The sequence below is a fragment of the Leuciscus leuciscus genome (assembly GCF_965113295.1).
Source record: "Leuciscus leuciscus genome assembly, chromosome: 15".
Lineage (NCBI taxonomy): Eukaryota > Metazoa > Chordata > Actinopteri > Cypriniformes > Leuciscidae > Leuciscus > Leuciscus leuciscus.
In genome coordinates, this window is record NC_138739.1 from 29306005 (window position 1) to 29325650 (window position 19646).

Here is a 19646-nt window from a genome sequence, read left to right on the forward strand (position 1 = left end):
TCAAGACCCCGAAGAGGCTCTTCGCTCCCAAATGAACGTAAGCTATAGGATCGGATGGAGGGAAGATGGCAAAACTTGACCGGTGATAACAAGATTTACATCCATGCAGATCGACCAAAGAAAAGGGCATGGAAATGTGCAAAGAATTCATAATTCCTCAAAACAAAGAAGTTTGGTGAAGACTTAACCACAAAATACAAAGAGATGACAAATCAAAATGTGGCCACAGACTGAAGAGGCAGGAAAGCAGGGAAAAAGCCTTCTTCGTCTGAGCCAAAGCCATCATTGAGGGTAAAGAAATAAGAATGTAATGATAGCCCTGATGTGATGTTAAAGGGAAGTAAGTGCAGTTGTATTCTAAAATTGCATCTAGTGATGTGCTGTTATACCTAATGTTTGACATTTAAAAGGTCAGAGATTTATAAACCCATGTTTGCTTGTTCTACTTAGTACTCAAAAGGCTTAGAAAAACATTTTGTTTCTTTGTTCTTCTATAACTTTTTTTGTAAACTTGTTCTACTTTTCAACTTGTTTTGGTCATTTTATTCTGAGGGGTAAATAAGAACAGATACGAGGAAAGCTGTATTAAAAAAAAATGTCAGAGTACAATCCAATTTCCAACCCCTTATGGTGAAAATTAAAAAAATAACAATATTTTTTGAGGGATTTTTCACTCAAAGTTTCTTGTTTGGTCTAGTCCATTCTTTTCTTTGGAATATGGAAAAAAAAAATTTAATGTAGGCCTATGTATGTAAAAAAAATATTGATTAATGTTGAATATTTATTTAATATATTAAGTGGAATTAAAATTAACATAGGCTATAAAGAGATGCTATTTTTATAACGACAAAAAGATATAGACGTAAAGATAAATGGTAAGTTTTACATTTGTATTTTTCGATTTGCTATGTTACATGTGCGTTTTGTAAAAAAAAAAAAAACCAGTTCTGTGTAAAACAGAATGCAAGACTTTGGGGGAATGTAGTGAATGTAGTGAATGTAGTGATGAGGCGCCACCTTCTGTTCGAATGCCCATTTTATTCTGAATAGGCCTAAATATGAAGGAAACACTCAAACTCGGTCCTGGAGGGCCACTGTCCTGCACAGTTTAGCTCCAACCCCGATCAAACACACCTAGCTGTGAGTTTCTAGTGATCCTGAAGACATTGATTAGCTTGCTCAGGTGTGTTTGATCAGGGTTGGAGCTAAACTCTGCAGGACAGTGGCCCTCCAGGACCGAGTTTGAGAAACCCTTAAGCAAAACATTTAAATGATCAATTTCCATATATACATTTAGTGAATTCTGAGTGCGTAAAATAAGCAACAATTTTTGTAGTCCTTTCATGAGAAGCTCCTTTGTCATTTAAGAAATAAATTGTATTTCATCGGCATTGTATACCCTGCCGCTAGATTTAACTATCAGCACGGGCCATTAAAACTCCATCTCGATCGACCATTAAAAATAAAAATAACTTTTCTGTCATCTTTGTCAGGGAGCGATTAACAGATTCTACACCTTTAAATTTGAGAAATGCCATGACGTCATTACGTACACTACGTAAGGCGCGCGCTTGATATATATTTATGAACATTGACGTCATCTGTCTCTTCCTGCGTGCTTGCCAACGTGGTTGGCGGTGTAGAATAAACTGGGTTCGTCGTGAAACGAATCCAAAAACATCAGGCAAAATGGTAAGTCGATATATGATAATGTTTAATTTATGCGTTTATAACCTTCTATACTTTAACATTTTGTTACGATTTAAGTGCTTTGAGTCACTGAATTTGATTTAACAGTAAGGATGCTGTACACATGCTGATAAGTGTTTCAGAAGTGGCTCATTTCATTCAACTTATGCTTAGTTAAGAAAATTATATGGACCGTTACTGATGAAAAGAATTGTTAGATGAATTGATCATTTCTAATTCATTGCCTTGTGGAGAAATTGTGAACCTATATCTTAGATCTCTTCACTTTTTACCCAGTGTGCTGCTTAGCTTTGTTACCCTGATTTTGTCCGCGTTATTGATTCTTAGGTCTGTTTCAATGGTGTCAGCAAAACGGTAAAAACAGACATTGTAGTTTTTGTTATACCTGCCCAAAGTGACACGTTGTTCTGCAGTAATGCCTTGGAGATTAAGTACTTTTTTTGATTTTGCAAGTAACAGTTTTGCACAAGATGATTAGATTTGAAAGAAATGTTTAAATGTACACAGTTTGCATAAGGTGAATAACTCTGATATAATATTGGTCTTCTGGAATTTAATTCTAAATATTCCCTCATTGATGCAACACTTTTGAGATCACATGGGCTATTAGCCAAGTGTTCAAGTCACTTTAAAAACCTCATAATAAAGGTACATCTAAACTCACAAGAAACATTTTACTGATACAACAGCCACTACTGAATGAATGTGTGTATTATTTCACATGCTGTGACGCAACTAAGGAATTAAATATCACATGGCTTTACTGTTACATTTAATACCTTCATTCATTTAGGCTGGTAGGTAGGTCAGTATATCATCCAAAACCATTGATACTTTTGGGACGGAGTACCCATTTAGGAAAATATCCTTATTTAAAACTAGAAGTGTACCATATTTAGAATTTTACCCGTTTTCACATCCCTAGGTGAACTTCACAGTAGACCAGATCCGTGGCATCATGGACAAGAAGTCTAACATCCGTAACATGTCTGTGATTGCGCACGTTGATCACGGCAAGTCCACTTTGACTGACTCGCTGGTGTCAAAAGCTGGTATCATCGCCTCAGCCCGTGCTGGTGAAACCCGATTCACGGATACAAGGAAGGACGAGCAGGAGCGTTGCATCACCATCAAGTCCACGTGAGTATTAAACATTTTCATTCTAGTCCATGTGAGTTTAACACTTCCGTTCTATATCGTTACACCTAAATGCTGATGTACAAACATTGAGAATTAAATGCTTGTGTGTGAACACAGAGATTGATTTCATCCCTGTTTGCCCCCACAGTGCCATCTCCTTGTACTATGAGCTCAGTGAAAATGATATGGCCTTCATTAAGCAATGCAAAGATGGCTTAGGCTTCCTTATTAATCTGATCGACTCCCCTGGGCATGTTGACTTCTCTTCAGAGGTTACAGCTGCACTGCGTGTCACAGATGGAGCATTGGTGGTGGTAGATTGCGTGTCTGGTAAGTGCATAAATTGTCATTGTGATGTTAAAATGGTGGTGTTTTGGTAATACTGAACTGTAGGGTTGATGCTATTAGAGGATTAATCGTCACTGACATTCTGAAATGTTGCTTGAATCTGTGGAATATTTATTAAAATGTCAAAAATCGCTGTCCTTGCAGGTGTGTGCGTGCAGACAGAGACTGTGCTACGACAAGCTATTGGTGAGAGGATAAAGCCAGTATTGATGATGAACAAGATGGACCGCGCACTGCTGGAGCTGCAGCTGGGCCCTGAAGAGCTTTACCAGACCTTCCAGCGCATTGTTGAGAATGTCAATGTGATTATCTCCACCTATGGCGAGGATGAGCATGGACCCATGGGCAGCATTATGGTGAGTGCCTCATGGGGCCTTTAAACATGTAAAATAACTTATTCTTGTTGAATAAGTTTGTCTCTGGGTAGAATTTAAGATTGACTGTCCTAAATATTTCTAAGTCTTCTAATTTTTAACATCCTGCTCTTAGATTGATCCAGTCATTGGTACTGTTGGCTTTGGATCTGGACTGCATGGATGGGCCTTCACTTTGAAGCAGTTTGCTGAGATGTACGTGATGAAGTTTGCTGCCAAGGGTGAAGCCCAGCTGGGACCAGCTGAGCGTTGCAAGAAGGTGGAGGACATGATGAAGAAGCTTTGGGGAGACAGGTGTGAAAGGATGACCCAACAGAACACAACTGAATGTAATGTAGATTTTCTTTATGTAACACTTGTGGCCATTGCTTGCAGGTACTTTGACCCTGCTACTGGCAAGTTCAGCAAGTCTGCCAACTCACCAGATGGCAAGAAGCTTCCCAGGACTTTTGCTCAACTGATCCTTGACCCTATCTTCAAAGTTAGTAATCTGCACTGAGTAGCAATGTTATTTGTTATTCAAGCCATTAATGATGATTTTAAATTCTTCACTTTGACCTGATTTTCTTGATGAAAAATCTCAGTCTGATATGGCTGTTGTTAACTCTACATTGATTTGTCTGCCATGTGCATATAGAAATTATATGGAGCTCTAAATTTTCCCACTGTAGGTATTTGATGCCGTCATGAACTTCAAGAAGGAAGAAATTGCTAAGCTAATTGAGAAGCTGGACATTAAGCTAGATGCTGAAGACAAGGAGAAGGAGGGCAAGCCCCTGCTAAAGGCTGTGATGCGTCGCTGGCTGCCGGCAGGAGAGGCTCTACTTCAGATGATCACAATCCACCTGCCCTCACCAGTTACTGCACAGAAGTACCGCTGTGAGCTGCTATATGAAGGACCTGGAGATGATGAGGCTGCCATGGGTATGTTCTAGGAACTGCTTACATTTCTCCTAGAATGAACAATTTTCAAGGTTGGTTATAGTCTAAATCTTTGTTCTTTTTCTCAGGCATCAAGAACTGCGACCCCAAAGCACCTCTCATGATGTACATCTCGAAGATGGTTCCGACCACTGACAAAGGTCGTTTTTATGCCTTTGGTCGTGTCTTTTCTGGCTCTGTGTCCAGTGGCCTGAAGGTTCGCATAATGGGGCCAAACTTCACTCCTGGAAAAAAGGAGGATCTTTACATTAAACCCATTCAACGGTTGGTTTTTTTTTAAACGAGCAACTGTTTTGTCACTGAAAAGGACTACTAGTTAAGATTGTAAATGACTTTGCTGTTTTTGTCTTTCAGGACCATTCTGATGATGGGCCGTTATGTCGAGCCTATTGAGGATGTGCCCTGTGGTAACATTGTGGGTCTGGTAGGTGTGGATCAGTATTTGGTAAAGACCGGAACAATCACAACTTTCGAGCAAGCCCACAACATGCGTGTGATGAAGTTCAGTGTCAGTCCTGTGGTGAGAGTGGCAGTAGAGGCCAAGAACCCTGCTGATCTCCCTAAACTGGTGGAAGGGTTGAAGCGTCTGGCCAAGTCAGATCCCATGGTGCAGTGCATCATTGAGGAGTCTGGTGAGCATATCATTGCAGGAGCCGGTGAGCTTCATTTGGAGATTTGTCTGAAGGACCTTGAAGAGGACCATGCCTGCATTCCCCTCAAGGTACCATTGACTTATTCCGAGCACAATTGGAGCAATATAATATTCATAACAGTCTTTAATAAGCTGCTGTTTTTGCTTTGCAGAAATCAGATCCAGTTGTCTCCTACAGAGAGACTGTCAGTGATGAGTCCAAACAAATGTGCCTTTCTAAGTCCCCAAACAAGCACAATCGTCTCTTCATGAAAGCCCGTCCTCTGTCTGAGGGTCTTCCTGAAGATATTGATAAGGGTGAGGTCACTTCCAGGCAGGAGATGAAGGCCCGTGCCCGTTACCTTGCTGATAAGTACGAGTGGGAAGTCACAGAAGCTCGTAAGATCTGGTGCTTTGGCCCTGATGGAACTGGGCCCAACCTCTTGGTGGACGTGACCAAGGGAGTCCAATACTTGAATGAGATCAAGGATAGTGTGGTGGCTGGATTTCAATGGGCCACTAAAGAGGTAAGAAAGCTCATTTAAATGCCACACATTTTTAATCAAGAGTGTCCTCTCCTGTTTCTTGAAGGCCCAAGGCCACCTTCTTGAAGAGTTTTGCTCCTGTACACCTTCCTAGTACTCCGAGTCCTGAAGACCTTGATTAGCTAGTGTTTAATTGTGGTTAAATTCTGCAAGAAAATGGCCCTCCTGGAGCAAGACACCCTTGGTTTAGTTGTTTGAGTCTTCATGCGGTTTATAAAAGTGTTTTTTTTTTTTTTTTAGGGAGTCTTGTGCGAGGAGAACCTGCGTGGGGTTCGTTTTGACGTTCATGATGTGACCCTGCACACTGACGCAATCCACCGCGGTGGTGGCCAGATCATTCCCACAGCTCGCAGAGTGCTTTATGCCTGTCAGCTCACAGCTGAGCCCAGGCTTCTTGAGCCTGTGTACCTGGTGGAGATTCAGGTATGCAAGGGGTTCACACATGAAAGCCTAGTTTTCCTTTTGGTGTTTAACATACTTGTCAAAATTGTACAACCTTACTTCCTTCCATCCATCTACAGTGCCCAGAGTCAGTTGTTGGTGGAATCTATGGTGTACTGAACAGGAAGCGTGGGCTTGTATTTGAGGAGTCCCAGGTTATGGGAACACCTATGTTTGTGGTCAAAGCCTACCTGCCTGTCAACGAGTCATTTGGTGAGTGAAGCATAAAGACCTTTTTGTTGTCTTCTCTCTTCAATGCATTTTAAGTTACAAAGCCTGAACTGTTATCTTTACACAGGTTTCACAGCTGACCTTCGCTCCAACACATCCGGCCAGGCTTTCCCACAGTGTGTGTTTGACCATTGGCAGATCCTGCCTGGAGACCCCATGGAAGCTAACACTAAGCCTGCCCAGGTTGTGGCTGACACACGAAAACGCAAGGGGCTCAAAGAAGGCATTCCAGCTTTAGACAACTACTTAGACAAATTGTAGATTTGCATTCCTCTTTCTCCCTCATATAGAGGGACCAGACAAGAACACTAGGAGATTGTTTACATGAACTAAAACATTAAAAATGACCATTGTTTGTAAGATTGCACTATGCATGCGTCTTTATTATGGACCAGCAGGCTAACGGTGGCTTTTCTCAGTTCCTAGTGGAATTTCAAGTTGATGTTTTGTGCTAAAACTCAAATGTAATGAATTGGAAAATGTATATTAAAACTATATATTTTACAATTTATGTACTGTGTACATAACATGTATACTAACATGGATATTCTCTACTTGCTGTTATATTGAAAAATATTAGCAATCTACCTCCAAGTTGGTGTATTTCTGGAAATTTGGAAGCCTTTGACTGCAAGACTGAAATATAAAGCATATTTGATCAGCAATTCAGTGTGTCTTTTTCTTTAAGTGATTGTTTTTATATGCTGAAGTGAGAAGGCATGCAGGTATATGTAATCACCTTTTTTGTGTGCATTATTAAATTCAGGGTTAATATAAGTTGTCTTTGGTTTACATTTAAAAATAATGCAGGCCTTCTAGGATTTCAGTCAGGTTAAATTTCATTTGATGCATGAAAATAATGTACAGACCCTTTCCAAAAAATTTGAATATCATGGAAAAATGTATTTCCATAATTCCCTTCAAAACGTAAAACTTCCATAGATTCAGGGCCCACAACTTAAATGATTTCAAGTATTTAGTTGTTTATTTGTACATAATTTGGGCTTCCAGCTCACGAAAACAGGATTTCCAAAAACTTGAATAATATTACATGAAATCACACAGTAATGCATGGTCATTGAACCAGGTTTTGGTTATTTTGGCAGTGTGGGCAGGTGCAAATCCTGCTGGAAAATGAAGTCAGCATCTCCATAAAGCTTGTCTGCTGAAGGAAGCATGAAGTGCTCTGAAAATGTCCTGGTAGACAACTGCGTTGAGTGGACAGCACAGTGGACCAACACCAGCCAATGACATGGCTCCCCAAACCAACACAGACTCTGGAAACTTCACACTGGACTTCAAGCATCTTGGATTGTGTGCCTCTCCATTCTTCTTCCAGACTCTGGGACCTTGGTTTCCAAATGAGATGCAAAATTTGCTCTCATCAGTCAAGAGGACTTTGGTCCAGTGTGCTTTATTAAATCCAGAGTCAACGCAGCCGTCTACCAGGACATTTTCAGAGCACTTCATGCTTCCTTCAGCAGACAAGCTTTATGGAGATGCTGACTTCATTTTCCAGCAGGATTTGCACCTGCCCACACTGCCAAAATAACCAAAACCTGGTTCAATGACCATGGAATTACAGTGTAATTACTGTGTGATTTCATGTAATAATCAAATTTTTTGAAATCCTGTTTTCGTGGGTTTTATGAGCTGGAAGCCCAAATTATGTACAAATAAACAACTAAATACTTGAAATCGTTTAAATTGTGGGCCCTGAATCTATAATCTATGGAAGTTTAAAGGGCACCTATTGTGCAAAATTCACTTTTACATGGTGTTTGAACATAAATGTGTGTTGGCAGTGTGTGAGCAAAACCACCCTAGAATGATAAAAATCCACACAGTGTTTTTTTTACAATCTCAATAAATCATAAGCACTGTCTCAGAATGAGCTGTTCTCAGATTCAGCGCAATGTGACGTAGAATTGCGCAGGCCCCTCCCACGACTGTTGAGTGACACTTCAGTTTGAGCATAGACCCGCCCTGAGTGAGCTGGACACAGTCCGCCATTGTTCGACGATTGAGCAGCTGTAGACAAGAATGTCTCCTAAGCGATTGAGGTGTTTTGTTGTTGGATGTCAGAATGAACATATCAGTCTTCATTTACTCTCGTTCTTACTCGAGGATGGATCTGTACCAACTGTTCATGATCCAGATTACACTCTCCGGAGCGACAGGACTAACGTTACTGACCACGGCAGAAATGAAAGTGAGAGCGCGCACTTTATGACAGCTCATCGAATAGTTTTACGGATTTACAGTGTACCAGTTTATTAAGCACAGACTGAAAAGGTGTGTATGTTTGCTGTTAGTTGTAACGAGTGTTTTGTGTACTTCGCTGTGTATGTTCCATGATAATGAAAGGGAGAGAGAGATTAGTAGTGGATAAAAGCAGATGACAAATAACTTATAACCATAATTAAGCTAAACTGAGCTTAACTCCGAGTCAAAATGAACACGCTACTGAGAGTTTCTGATTTGATATTATCAGATGAGATTGTCCTGACTGAAGCGCGAGCTCGTGAGGCTCCGCCCCCTGGGCCGGCAGCTGCAGTTAATTTACATTTAAAGGGATACACACTAAAACAGCACGTTTTTCTGAGCCCCCAGAAATGACAATTTAAACATGCTGTAAAAAAATATCTGTTGGGTATTTTGAGCTAAAACTTCACATACATACTCTGGGGACATCAGAGACTTATTTTACATCTTGTGAAAAGGGTCATAATAGGTGCCCTTTAACCCTCTACTGCATGAATTTTGATGACACATGATAAAAATTATTTCACATCATTTCCTGGCTCATTTGGGAACATTTTATTGATTTATTGAAAAATGTCCCTCCCCCAACCCCCCCACCCCAAAATATTTTTTTGTTGCCTGAGGGCAACGTTATGCAACAATGGTAAAGAATCATAGAGAAAATGATCATTATACAATTCTCAGAGAGCAATACAAAAATAAAAAAAATTATTAAAAAATGTCAAGAAATCATTTAAGTAAAAAGGGAAAAACACTTAAATAACTCTGACTGGCAATCCAATGGACGAGTCTGGGTTTGGCAGGAAAACGGTACTTGCCTGACTGCATTGTGCCAAGTGTAAAGTTTTGTAGAGGGGGGATTATGGTGTGGGGTTGTTTGGTGGAGGGGGGATTATGGTGTGGGGTTGTTTGGTGGAGGGGGGATTATGGTGTGGGGTTGTTTTTCAGGGGTTGGGCTTTGCCCCTTAGGTCCAGTGAAAGGAACTCCTAATGCTTTAGCATACCAAGACAATTTGGACAATTTCATGCTCCCAACTTTGTGGGAACAGTTTGTAGATGGCCCCTTTCTGTTCTAACATGACTGTGGATGCTGCACATTAGTGTCACTTTGGTGACTTTGGGTGTTCCTGTGCACCCAGGAACCCTACATCTTCCCTACTTGTAACACATTATTTGCCATTGTGAGGTATTGTCCAAGACATCCTTGAAAAGTACCCCTTATCGCATAACGTTGCCCTGAGGCAACAAAAAGAAAAACTGAATTTGTGAACATGCAAAATAAAAAGAAATTCACAAAACCTGCCAAAAGGCTTCTCTACACCTTCATACACACACACATATTTTTTATGTACAGTTCATGTCATTTTAAATATGATTACTAAAGCAAATAATCTTGCTTTCATCTCACACCATGTGCTCCTGTGACCATGTGTCAGAAAAGGACGTCCCGCCTTCAAATGGTGCTTGATAGTGACTCCCAAACCTTATTGGACTGTTCTTTGATACTTTTTCAAACATTCTAATTGGTTGCAATCATTTAAAGAAAAATGTACTGAACACAGGGCTTAAGAAAACTTTCCGTTGCCTGGGGGCAACGCTATGCAGTAGAGGGTTAATGTTTTGAATGGAATTATGGAAATAAATAAACTTTTCCATGATATTCAAATTTTTTGGAAAGGGTCTGTATATTGTCTCATCAATAAGCTGTTTTAACTTACTGAAAGTACTGCAGTTCTATCCCTCTGTGGTTTTTCTTTTTTTGTGCCATGTAAAATATGCTGTCTACTTTAAGGTCTATTAGTCAAAGTTGATCGATTGCATGTCAACTTTAACTCCATCGCCTGCCAAGGCAATCACTTTATTAGTACATATTTAATGTCATTCGAACAAGAATAGGCAAACATGACAGATGCTCTAGTTTCAAAGCAGCCTGACTTGGTGGGCAAAAAGACCCACAGACTTTCAAGAAACCCAAGATTCGACTTTTTACTTTGCTCAGTAAAGACCAAGTCGTCAAAAGAGTATTCTACCAAGTTTTGCATAAGCAACTGCCACTTACAATTATTAAATAATAGCTAATAGCTAACAGTGTATTCTGCATAAATTGATCCATTGTGACCCAAACTAGGGGTGCAGACTTTAATTAAACATACAGAAACAAGACAAGGACATTATATTTACAGCGCTTACAAGGTAAGCATTGGTACATTCAAGAAGCTGTTTCCTGTTCATCTTCCTTATATCAACATCTCAAGAAAATATGCTAATTCTGTAACAGAAATGTGTTCAGTATTTCACTGCAGTCAATACTTTAAAGATTTTATACATAGTGGCATTGTGAATGCAAGTGCTCTTGTGGTTTATCGCTATTAACAAGATGGGGCAACTATGGTAAAACATAAACATCTACTGTTCACACTGCCATCGAAGAAATCAAGTTTCACCTCTATCAAGGGGTGCAGGCCACTCAAAACGGGTACATAACAGTCAATTTTACACTGATTTAAAGTCTTAATCAAGATGTAGTGTACTTTCCCCAAACTTGCTGTTGCTCCTGGAACTGAAGTGCATCAGTGCGATTTGAAGGACTGATAATCATTGAACAATCAAGGGTCAAACATGGGACCAAAAGAAACACATTGTCAACTTTCAAATAAACGGACAAATGAAGAAAGTTGCCTTCTATAGAGTTACTGAACTGTACCTGTAGTAGATCATTGCAATGACTGAGTTCAGCTATTTGTTCATTAATTAGCAATGACATTGGCTGGTCATAACATCGAAGTGGTACTATGAGGTGCTACTTGGGATGAAACAGAAACTGTACCCTAAGTACACTTTGAAGGACTGAATTCTCATGCTTCAAATCTTAAAAACAAAAAGCCTTTAGAAATGAGAGATCAGTATTTGGTCGCCGGTCTACATAGAGACCAGTGAATTGGCCACAAAATGCAATGCAAGAGTCCTCAATCATGAGATGATTCCGCTTGGTCATTATGTGTAGAAGATGACCTCTGGGATTTGTCCATCCTCTACGGAAGTGCCGTTGTTGTTGCCTGCAGCGTAGCAGAATGTAAAGCAGGTCTTGGTACCAGTAGCGGGGGCTTCGTGTGTGACTTTACGCATCCCCTTGGTCCCATAATGAGAGTCTGGTCCCTGCAAAAGCATGAACCCATCAAAAGTTAATTTCCAATTCATGAAATATGAATGATTAAATTAAGTATATTGTAAATTATACTTTGTAATTAAGCATATTCTTTAGAAACAGAGGGGTTTAAGGGATCTAAGGGTGCAGTCAAGAACTTAAGCAATATATAAAGCACAACTCAAAAATCAAACCAAACACAGCAAATTCGCTCGACAAACTTGAACCCAATGCAAAATATGCTTCGGGACATCATTCATCCACATGCGAACACCCCTTCACGCAGATTCCTATTGAAATTACTGGATTTCGACACAATGAACCATGATTTGATGTCGGTGACATGGCATTTATAATAGCATAATTGCACATAAATTACCTAAAAGCTAATAGACAAGCAAACTCTAATTCTGAGACTGTTTTACCTTGAGGGTGGCGCAGGCAATGTAGTTGACGCTAGGCAGAATTTCCACAGGCTCCTTGAACATGACTCGGAAGGTACTGGCTGTTCCATCGCAGCTGAAGCCTGTGTCATTCTGACCGAGAACTGTGTTGCTGTCTGTATGTATGATCTACATTAGAGGAAAACATGCACCATTACCACTTGCCTACCGCCACATTTTCACACTTCTGAGTACAAAGCTTTAAGCACAAAACAAAAATCATTGCACAGCAAGTCTTGCAGCATAAAATCTGCTTTTTTATTGCAGCCTATTCTAGCCAAGAACCAAGATTCATGGACTTGGAATTAAAATTATTGAAATTGTTTGCTTCTCACCTGGATGTTGACCTGATAGTCGGTTGGACCATGTATGGACCCATAGAGCCCAAATCCCACCACAAATATTCTGCGGTTCACCGAAAACCTGCGCACAACAGTTATTAGCATTTCCCCTATATCAGATAAATAAAATGGGTAGAATCAACTTCACATGGTCCCTTTCAACATCACTTTTTCAAGTCGATGGTTTTAAAAACACACGCTTACCGGATACGGTCACTGGTTCCGCTGTAGCCCCAGCGGCTCTCCACCTGACTGAAACGTGTAATGCTGCACTCTTTCCCACGGAGGCAACAGCGAGGCCGGTCAATAAACTCCACGTGTGGTTTCGGATTGACCGTAAAATGCAGGAACAAACTCACCACCTCCCGGTCTGTGAGTATACCAGACTGGGCCGGACCTATCGCACACATTCACAAGGTTTAGTGCTATGGCTATTGCAACTCAGGAATTCTGTTAACTTAGACCGGTGGTCGGCAACCTTTAGCAAGCGGAGGGGTAATCGCTGGCACGTGAGCAAAAGAGAGAGAGGTATACGCATTTAATTCATACCTAGTACCTGCATACAAATCTACATTTTGAGGTAATCATTCCTCATAGTAACACAGCTTGTTTTATTAAGTTAAGAGTTATAAATAATATTAAGGTGTTAGAATTAAACTGTGCAAGTCAATGAAAGCACGCAGCTCTGATATAACTATTAGCGCGACCACTGCGCATCACGAGCACACAAGTTACTGACTAAATCAAATTGACTGACGCATGTGGACTGACTCCGTTCATGTGTACCTGGTCACTTCATGTGTTTTCTTTGATCGTATAGCTATCCAATCGTGAAAAGACAGAAAGAAAGGGCATTTTTTCGTATTACAGATGAAACTGGACAAAATGCATCTGATTGTTGAAGGCACAAATATAAATTGTACTCCTCCTAACATGGTAAAAACTAAACATGCGAGAGCTTGTTATAACGGCTACCGGTACCCAGATATGACAACGCTACTGCAGCACGCGGCGCAAACTGCCGCAAATCCGATCCTATCCAATATACTGTTACACATATGCGTTTTTTTCTCAACTTTACATTCACTTAAAACATAACTGACTGTTTACGTGAATACTTGCCAAGATAGGCATTTTGACATTATTTTGTGTGTACTTGACTGTTTAAGTGCAATAAGGCAGCGAAAACTAACTTAAAGGGATACTCCACTTTTTTTGGAAATAGGCTCATTTTACAACTCCCCCAGAGTTAAACAGTTGAGTCTTACCGTTTTCGGATCCATTCAGCCGAACTCCGGGTCTGGCGGTACCACTTTTAGCATAGCTTAGCATAGATCAGTGGTTCCCAATTCCAGTCCTCGTGACCCACTGCTCTGCACATTTTGTATGTCTCCCTTATTTAACACACCTGAACCAGATCATTAGCTCATTAGGAGAGACTCCATGAACTGAACTGAGTGTGTCAGATAAGAGAGACCTACAAAATGTGCAGAGCAGTGGGTCACGAGGACTGGAATTGGGAACCACTGGCATAGATCATTGAATCGGACAGGACCATTAGCATCTCTCTCAAAAAAATGACCATAGAGTTTCGATATTTTTCCTATTTAAAACTTGACTCTTCTGTAGTTACGTCGTGTACTAAGACCAACGGAAAATGAAAAGTTGTGATTTTCTAGGCTGATATGGCTAGGAACTATACTCCCATTCCTGCATAATAATCAAGAAACTTTGCTGCCGTACCATGAGTCCAGCAGGCGTAATGATATGACGCAGCGCCTGAAAATAGTCCCCAGCTCGGTAACTTCCAACGTGACCGGGACTAAGTTTGTCTAACCTATAGACCCTTTTACAGCCCACGTGATCAAATAGCTGCGCGCGCATTTTGGCAACGGAAGTGGTGTTTCTCCCCACTGGCTCTAACGTGTTAGCAACTCCGAAAGTTTATCAAAACAGTTTCCCAGCATCAAAATGTCTGGTTGTTGCGTTTACGGTTGCCCTAATCGATATTCCACCAAGGGGCTTAAGTTTTATATTATTCCGACAGGATCACGGCCGTTTCAGAAGAGTGGCTGCAGGCGATTAAACGTGTTGATTGGAGCGAGGACATAATAAAAAATGCTTGCGTCTGTTGTTTAATCCGCTCGCATAGCTTGACACGCTGTTGATTCTCGCCATACTTCCGTTGCCAATGTGCGCGCGCATACGGCATCATTGTGTACAAACAGTAAAAGGGTCTATTAGACCTATTTTCAGGCGCTGCGTCATATCATAACACCTGCTGCAAAGTACGGCAGCAAAGTTTCTTGATTATTACGCAGGAATGAGAGTATAGTTCCTAGCCATAACAGCCTAGAAAATCGCAACTTTACATTTTCCGTCGGTCTTAGTACACGATGTAACTACAGAAGAGTCAAGTTTTAAATAGGAAAAATATCGAAACTCTTTGGTCATTTTTTTGAGAGAGATGCTAATGGTCCTTTCCGATTCAATGATCTATGCTAAGCTATGCTAAAAGTGGTACCGCCAGACCCTGAGTTGAAAACGGTAAAACAACTGTTTAACTCTGGGGGAGTTGTAAAATGAGCCTATTTCCAAAAAAAGTGGAGTATCCCTTTAAGATGGCTTTATGCGGGACACAAAATCTGCGGGAATGAGTAAAATTATGCATAATACGCGCAATCCCACGGCAAATTCGAGCCCTGCAACACCAACAATTTTCATCCAGAGCAAATGAAACGAGTGAGAGAGGGAAGGCGGGTTGTCAAACTTGCTGACAGAGAGATGAGAGGGCGAGTAAGCGCAGCTGGTATCGTGTATCTATTCTGTTGAAAATTACCCATTGGAAGCGTTTCAGATACAGAAGATTTCAGTATCGATATATATCGAAAAAAATCCATATTTTTGACAACGCTACATTGCACTTAGTATATGTATATATTATAAAGTTTAACCCGCCAAAGTGGCTAGTAAGAGTGACTGCGTTACACGGGTGTTAATGTCAAGCCCTGGGGTAGTGACACTAAATTATCTTACCAGTGCTGATGATGCTCTCTCTCCAGTTGGGGTCTTTGATCTTGAAATTAGCTAATGATCAATACAATGAAGCTCATATCTTGCTTTCTTTGACGTTAAATTTGTGGGGTGGGGGTGATTTACTAAGAAACTTAAAAATGGCACTTCATGACAAAAGGGTTGCCGACCCCTGGCTTAGATCGTCAAGTGAAATACTGCAGATCCACTTTTCAGAAAAGCGTTCAGGAAATTTGTTTCATGATGTGATAATTGGCACAATACAAATACTTTTATTAGTTGGTAAACCGACATCAAGGTAAAACCAATGGAAATTACCTGCCGCAAACTCTTCAATAGTCATGAGCGGGAAGCGAATAAGGGAAAGCGCTTTTCCCAACACTCTACGCTTGTTCTCCGGCGTGGGCTGTAACTGTTGCCTTTGGGCCTCAGCGTCCGCCCAACGAACCGCAGCCACGAAGAGACGCACTTCCCGCACACCCAGCGTGTCTCTCTCCAGGACTGCCATGAGCGTGTCTGCACAGGAGGGAACATAAAACGCTCTATTTCTAACTCACTTTTCTGATTGTATTTTGTTGTGATATTTGAGCAGTTGATACTTAAAAGCAATACCAAGGTCAATATCTGTGAAGCCCTCGGCGGCTAGTGCATCAGCCGTGTTCTTGTCGATATTTTCTAAGCAGAGACTAGCCAGCTGGGGCTCGTCAAAAAGCCGTGCCTGAAAGCAAAAGGAACCATGTTTTCATGTAATCTATAATAGACTGTGCACAAAAAGCAGACAACAAACACACTCAGAAAGCTCCAGGCTCTGTGTGCTAGAATTTGAAAGGGAGCTGTCAAACATGGGAACTCAAGACGGCCGGGTGAACAAACTTGAAACAAAGGTGGCGTTCGATATGTCAGTTCCAGTGTGAACATGAAATCGGACACAAGCCCCTGTGATTACCTGGGTAAGCAACATAAACGCATTGTCAGCACGTAGATTTTTCTTCAAGAATTCGACGCAGTGGGCCTCGAGTGCAGGTACTGCGTACTTTTTGGCTGTGTACAGTGTGGTCATAACGGTCTCTGGTCCAATTTGCACTTCATCCGAGTATAAAAATCTGCATTTGCAAAAGGGAAAAGAACAATTATAGACTGACAGATTTACAGAAAGACATATAACCAAGCTATCAGACAGACAGACAGACAGACAGACAGATAGATAGATAAGAGTCAAAACGATAGACTACATCGATCAGAACATAGGGCAGACAGATATAAATAGACTGATAGTGATACATATATTGATCCCTGTTTAATAGTAGTATGAGACAACTTCTGGCCACAGTGTCTATTTTTAAATTCTGGTTCATTTTCCTTTGACAAACATTTACCATGGTAATGATTTCCACCAAAATATCATAGTTATAGCTAACACAATCGTTTAAAACTAAAAACTAACAAATAATCCAAAAGCTTCTCGCACTGTTGTAATAGGAGATTAGTAGCAACAGTAACTAACTGTATGATATATCGGTGGAAACCACTGGTGTATCATTATCCCATGATAAATGTTTGTAAGGGTCTGCCGACTGCAGTTCAATGACAGAGGGCACCTGAAGGACGTTACGACAACAGGGGTCAACACACAGAAGAGCAGGACAGAGCATTAAGCGTGCAGCGAAGCATTACGCGGCCCATTCTTACTTGAGAAGGGCTAGAAATGCAGCCGGTTCCACATCTGGCAGTTCAATTTCGGTCGACGTTGTTGCCATGCCACCGTTGAACATGGCATCAAAGACGGCACTTCCCACAGCGAGAGCAAATCTGCGAAGAGCAACGGGATCGGGCTGTAAACACGGCCAGTTGAGGATTAAATATGGATTTATCCTCGCCGTATTAAATGCTTTATTTTATTAATCGAGCGGGAGAGTTTGGCATAAGCTTTTTATAGCAATATACAAAATAAGATTCTAATAAAACATATAAACATACCGCTATTCATCCCTACCTGTGCGCTGGAATGCGCTGCACTCCCATTCCCTTCCCAACCAAAAAATGGACGTCACTTAGCACTTCGTTGTTAAACAAAAATGCAAACCTTTCTTTCACTGTACTTTTTGTAGCTTGCCAGTTGTAGACCGGCTCTCGATAAACCAAAACCGAAGCCGGACTGCTGGGAAGCGAGGGCACGGCGGCGGACGCGTCCGCGGATGCGGTAGACGCGGATGAGGATGATGATGATGATGTCGCCGTCATGTTTGACGCAGCGCCTGAAGTCGCTCCGCTTTGACCGACCGGCTGCCGGGGAGGGTTCTGTGCGCTCGGCGTGCTTCTCACCGCAGACTCGGCGCCTCCGCCGTTTTCAGGCCCTGACTGGGGATTCGAGTTCCCCGCGCTCCGGTTGATCCCCCCGGCTGCACCCATGGATCCCCCGTTGCTCGCGGGTGAAGAATGGGCGCTGTTGCTCGGCGGTGCATTACCAAGAGGCCCCGAATTAGACAAGTTTAGACACGAGGATCGGCTATTGCTTTCACCCGCAGCCATCTTGGATGGTGAACACTGCAGGCTTTGCTGGAATAAACATACACAACAGCGCATAACCAGAAATACTGGCCAAATGACTGCCTTCCCACGAGAGACTTGAACATCATCGAGCCCCTTTTAATTAGCTTGGCCTTCCTGACTATAATTAATTTTAGTCTCTCTTCATGCTTAGGATGTGACAGTTTTATTCTCTAGCTGACGCTTTATTGGAGAGTAGAGGAAGCAGATGTTCGTGGAAATTTTACATTCTAGGAAGTGCATAAATGTGGAAAGTGGCATGAGAGCAATTTTTCCCACATGTCAAAAATTAAGCGTTTTAATTCAATTGAACCATATAAGAAGAGTAACTGATTACAATAACTAAAACAATATGAATCTTTTTTGCCTTATTTTTTATTTGTTTTTGAAATGATTTTTATATTCAATAAATATGATTATATATTAAATATATTTCATGTTTTTTCCAAACAATTTTTCTTAAGTATTAAGACAGACACATGTGGCACAAACTCTTCATTTTACAGAATCTCTGCTTTGAGATAATTGTGTAATTTTTGGCAAATTAAAGATACATTGTGTAAGCATCTGTATATGTGGTGCATGCAGAATTGAAAAGGTCACGCAAACATTTTAAATACATTTGTCTTAAGGTTAAAGTAGACAAACTGTAGAATGTTTTGGATGTTACCTCTCAGTTAAGTGCTTTGAAAATGTAAAGGTGAATCCACTTCTAAGGGAAATGAAAGCTAATGTGCATTCTAAAACTCAAAATAATTTGGATAATAATCTATCTAGAATACATAATAATAATGACATGTACCTTTACTTTAATGGGTTGAAATCGGATGTTTATCATTTTATAAAAGGTTTTGTTTTGAGGATGGTCCCATATAGACATTGGAGGGTTTTTTTTAAACATGTTGCTACCTAAACATGTAGTTGTATTCTAATATAAGAATTCTGAGAAATAATTTCAACTGATTCTAGTTCTAATTAGATTCTAATTCTGATTCTAATTTATTCTGGATGAAGAATTTAATGAGTATTAATGAGTTAATCTCCCCCTCCTTCTCACAACCTGCTTCATCACATGAGGTTATGATGTTTTTCTGAATGAGCTGCACAATTCTGAAAATTAAGAATAGCTTTTTTTTTTTAAACCTGAGATCACAATTCTCCCTCAAATCTGAATAGACTACTAAACTGGTTCTGATACAATAGTATTTGCTGCAGTCTATTTAAAATATTTAATTAATTCAAATGATTTTTTTTCATAAGTTTGAATGAATGATTCAATTACTCACTCATAAAGACTTCACTTGTTTAATTACTGGATGAATCAGTAATTTTGAACAAACCTCTTAAATGAACCTGCAGATATTATGGCCAATCATGGAAGTTGATAGCACAACCAACTGTAGAATACTCCACAGCATTTTTTTATTATATTATTTTTATTGTGCTGTGTTAATTCGTATCGCTTTCGTAGGCTATTGAGTGAATAAAGTATAGAAATCCTTTTCATTCC

At 40.5% G+C, this 19646-nt stretch overlaps 2 protein-coding genes across 5 annotated transcripts; one reads left to right on the plus strand and one right to left on the minus strand.

Moving 5' to 3' along the window:
• The first annotated feature begins 1603 nt into the window (after nucleotides 1-1603).
• LOC309475124 (elongation factor 2b-like) lies at nucleotides 1604-7027 on the plus strand. The gene is made up of 13 exons (XM_082137747.1): nucleotides 1604-1692; nucleotides 2636-2850; nucleotides 2999-3180; nucleotides 3343-3554; nucleotides 3688-3866; nucleotides 3948-4053; nucleotides 4244-4496; nucleotides 4583-4778; nucleotides 4869-5235; nucleotides 5319-5672; nucleotides 5931-6113; nucleotides 6212-6344; nucleotides 6430-7027. Exons 1-13 carry the CDS (start codon nucleotides 1690-1692, stop codon nucleotides 6621-6623), a joined length of 2577 nt encoding a protein of 858 aa, XP_081993873.1. The 5' UTR covers nucleotides 1604-1689; the 3' UTR covers nucleotides 6624-7027.
• A 3725-nt stretch (nucleotides 7028-10752) lies between these two features.
• btbd2a (BTB (POZ) domain containing 2a) lies at nucleotides 10753-18447 on the minus strand. Of its 4 annotated transcripts, none has more exons than XM_082137765.1 (9): nucleotides 17673-18445; nucleotides 17279-17398; nucleotides 16536-16692; nucleotides 16202-16307; nucleotides 15908-16105; nucleotides 12761-12953; nucleotides 12551-12638; nucleotides 12198-12344; nucleotides 10753-11783 (listed from the first exon to the last, which is right to left on the minus strand). In XM_082137765.1, exons 1-9 carry the CDS (start codon nucleotides 18170-18172, stop codon nucleotides 11622-11624), a joined length of 1671 nt encoding a protein of 556 aa, XP_081993891.1. In that variant the 5' UTR covers nucleotides 18173-18445; the 3' UTR covers nucleotides 10753-11621. The 4 variants fall into 4 exon arrangements, with proteins under 4 accessions (XP_081993891.1, XP_081993890.1, XP_081993892.1 ...); XM_082137764.1 differs by having other exon boundaries at nucleotides 17583-18445; XM_082137766.1 differs by lacking the exon at nucleotides 17279-17398 and having other exon boundaries at nucleotides 17583-18447.
• Nucleotides 18448-19646: the final 1199 nt, after the last annotated feature.

Bases quoted from the DNA above. Each gene is read 5' to 3' on its own strand.
- btbd2a (XM_082137764.1), bottom strand. From the start codon at position 18,172: ATGCGCTGTTGTGTATGTTTATTCCAGCAAAGCCTGCAGTGTTCACCA. The intron at 16,693-17,278 runs GTAAGAATGGGC...TTGCAAATGCAG, and splicing joins GCATTTCTAGCCCTTCTCAA to ATTTTTATACTCGGATGAAG. The intron at 11,784-12,197 runs GTAAAACAGTCT...ATGCTTTTGCAG, and splicing joins TTGCCTGCGCCACCCTCAAG to GGACCAGACTCTCATTATGG.
- LOC309475124 (XM_082137747.1), top strand. The intron at 2,851-2,998 runs GTGAGTATTAAA...TTGCCCCCACAG, and splicing joins TGCATCACCATCAAGTCCAC to TGCCATCTCCTTGTACTATG. The intron at 3,181-3,342 runs GTAAGTGCATAA...CTGTCCTTGCAG, and splicing joins GGTGGTAGATTGCGTGTCTG to GTGTGTGCGTGCAGACAGAG.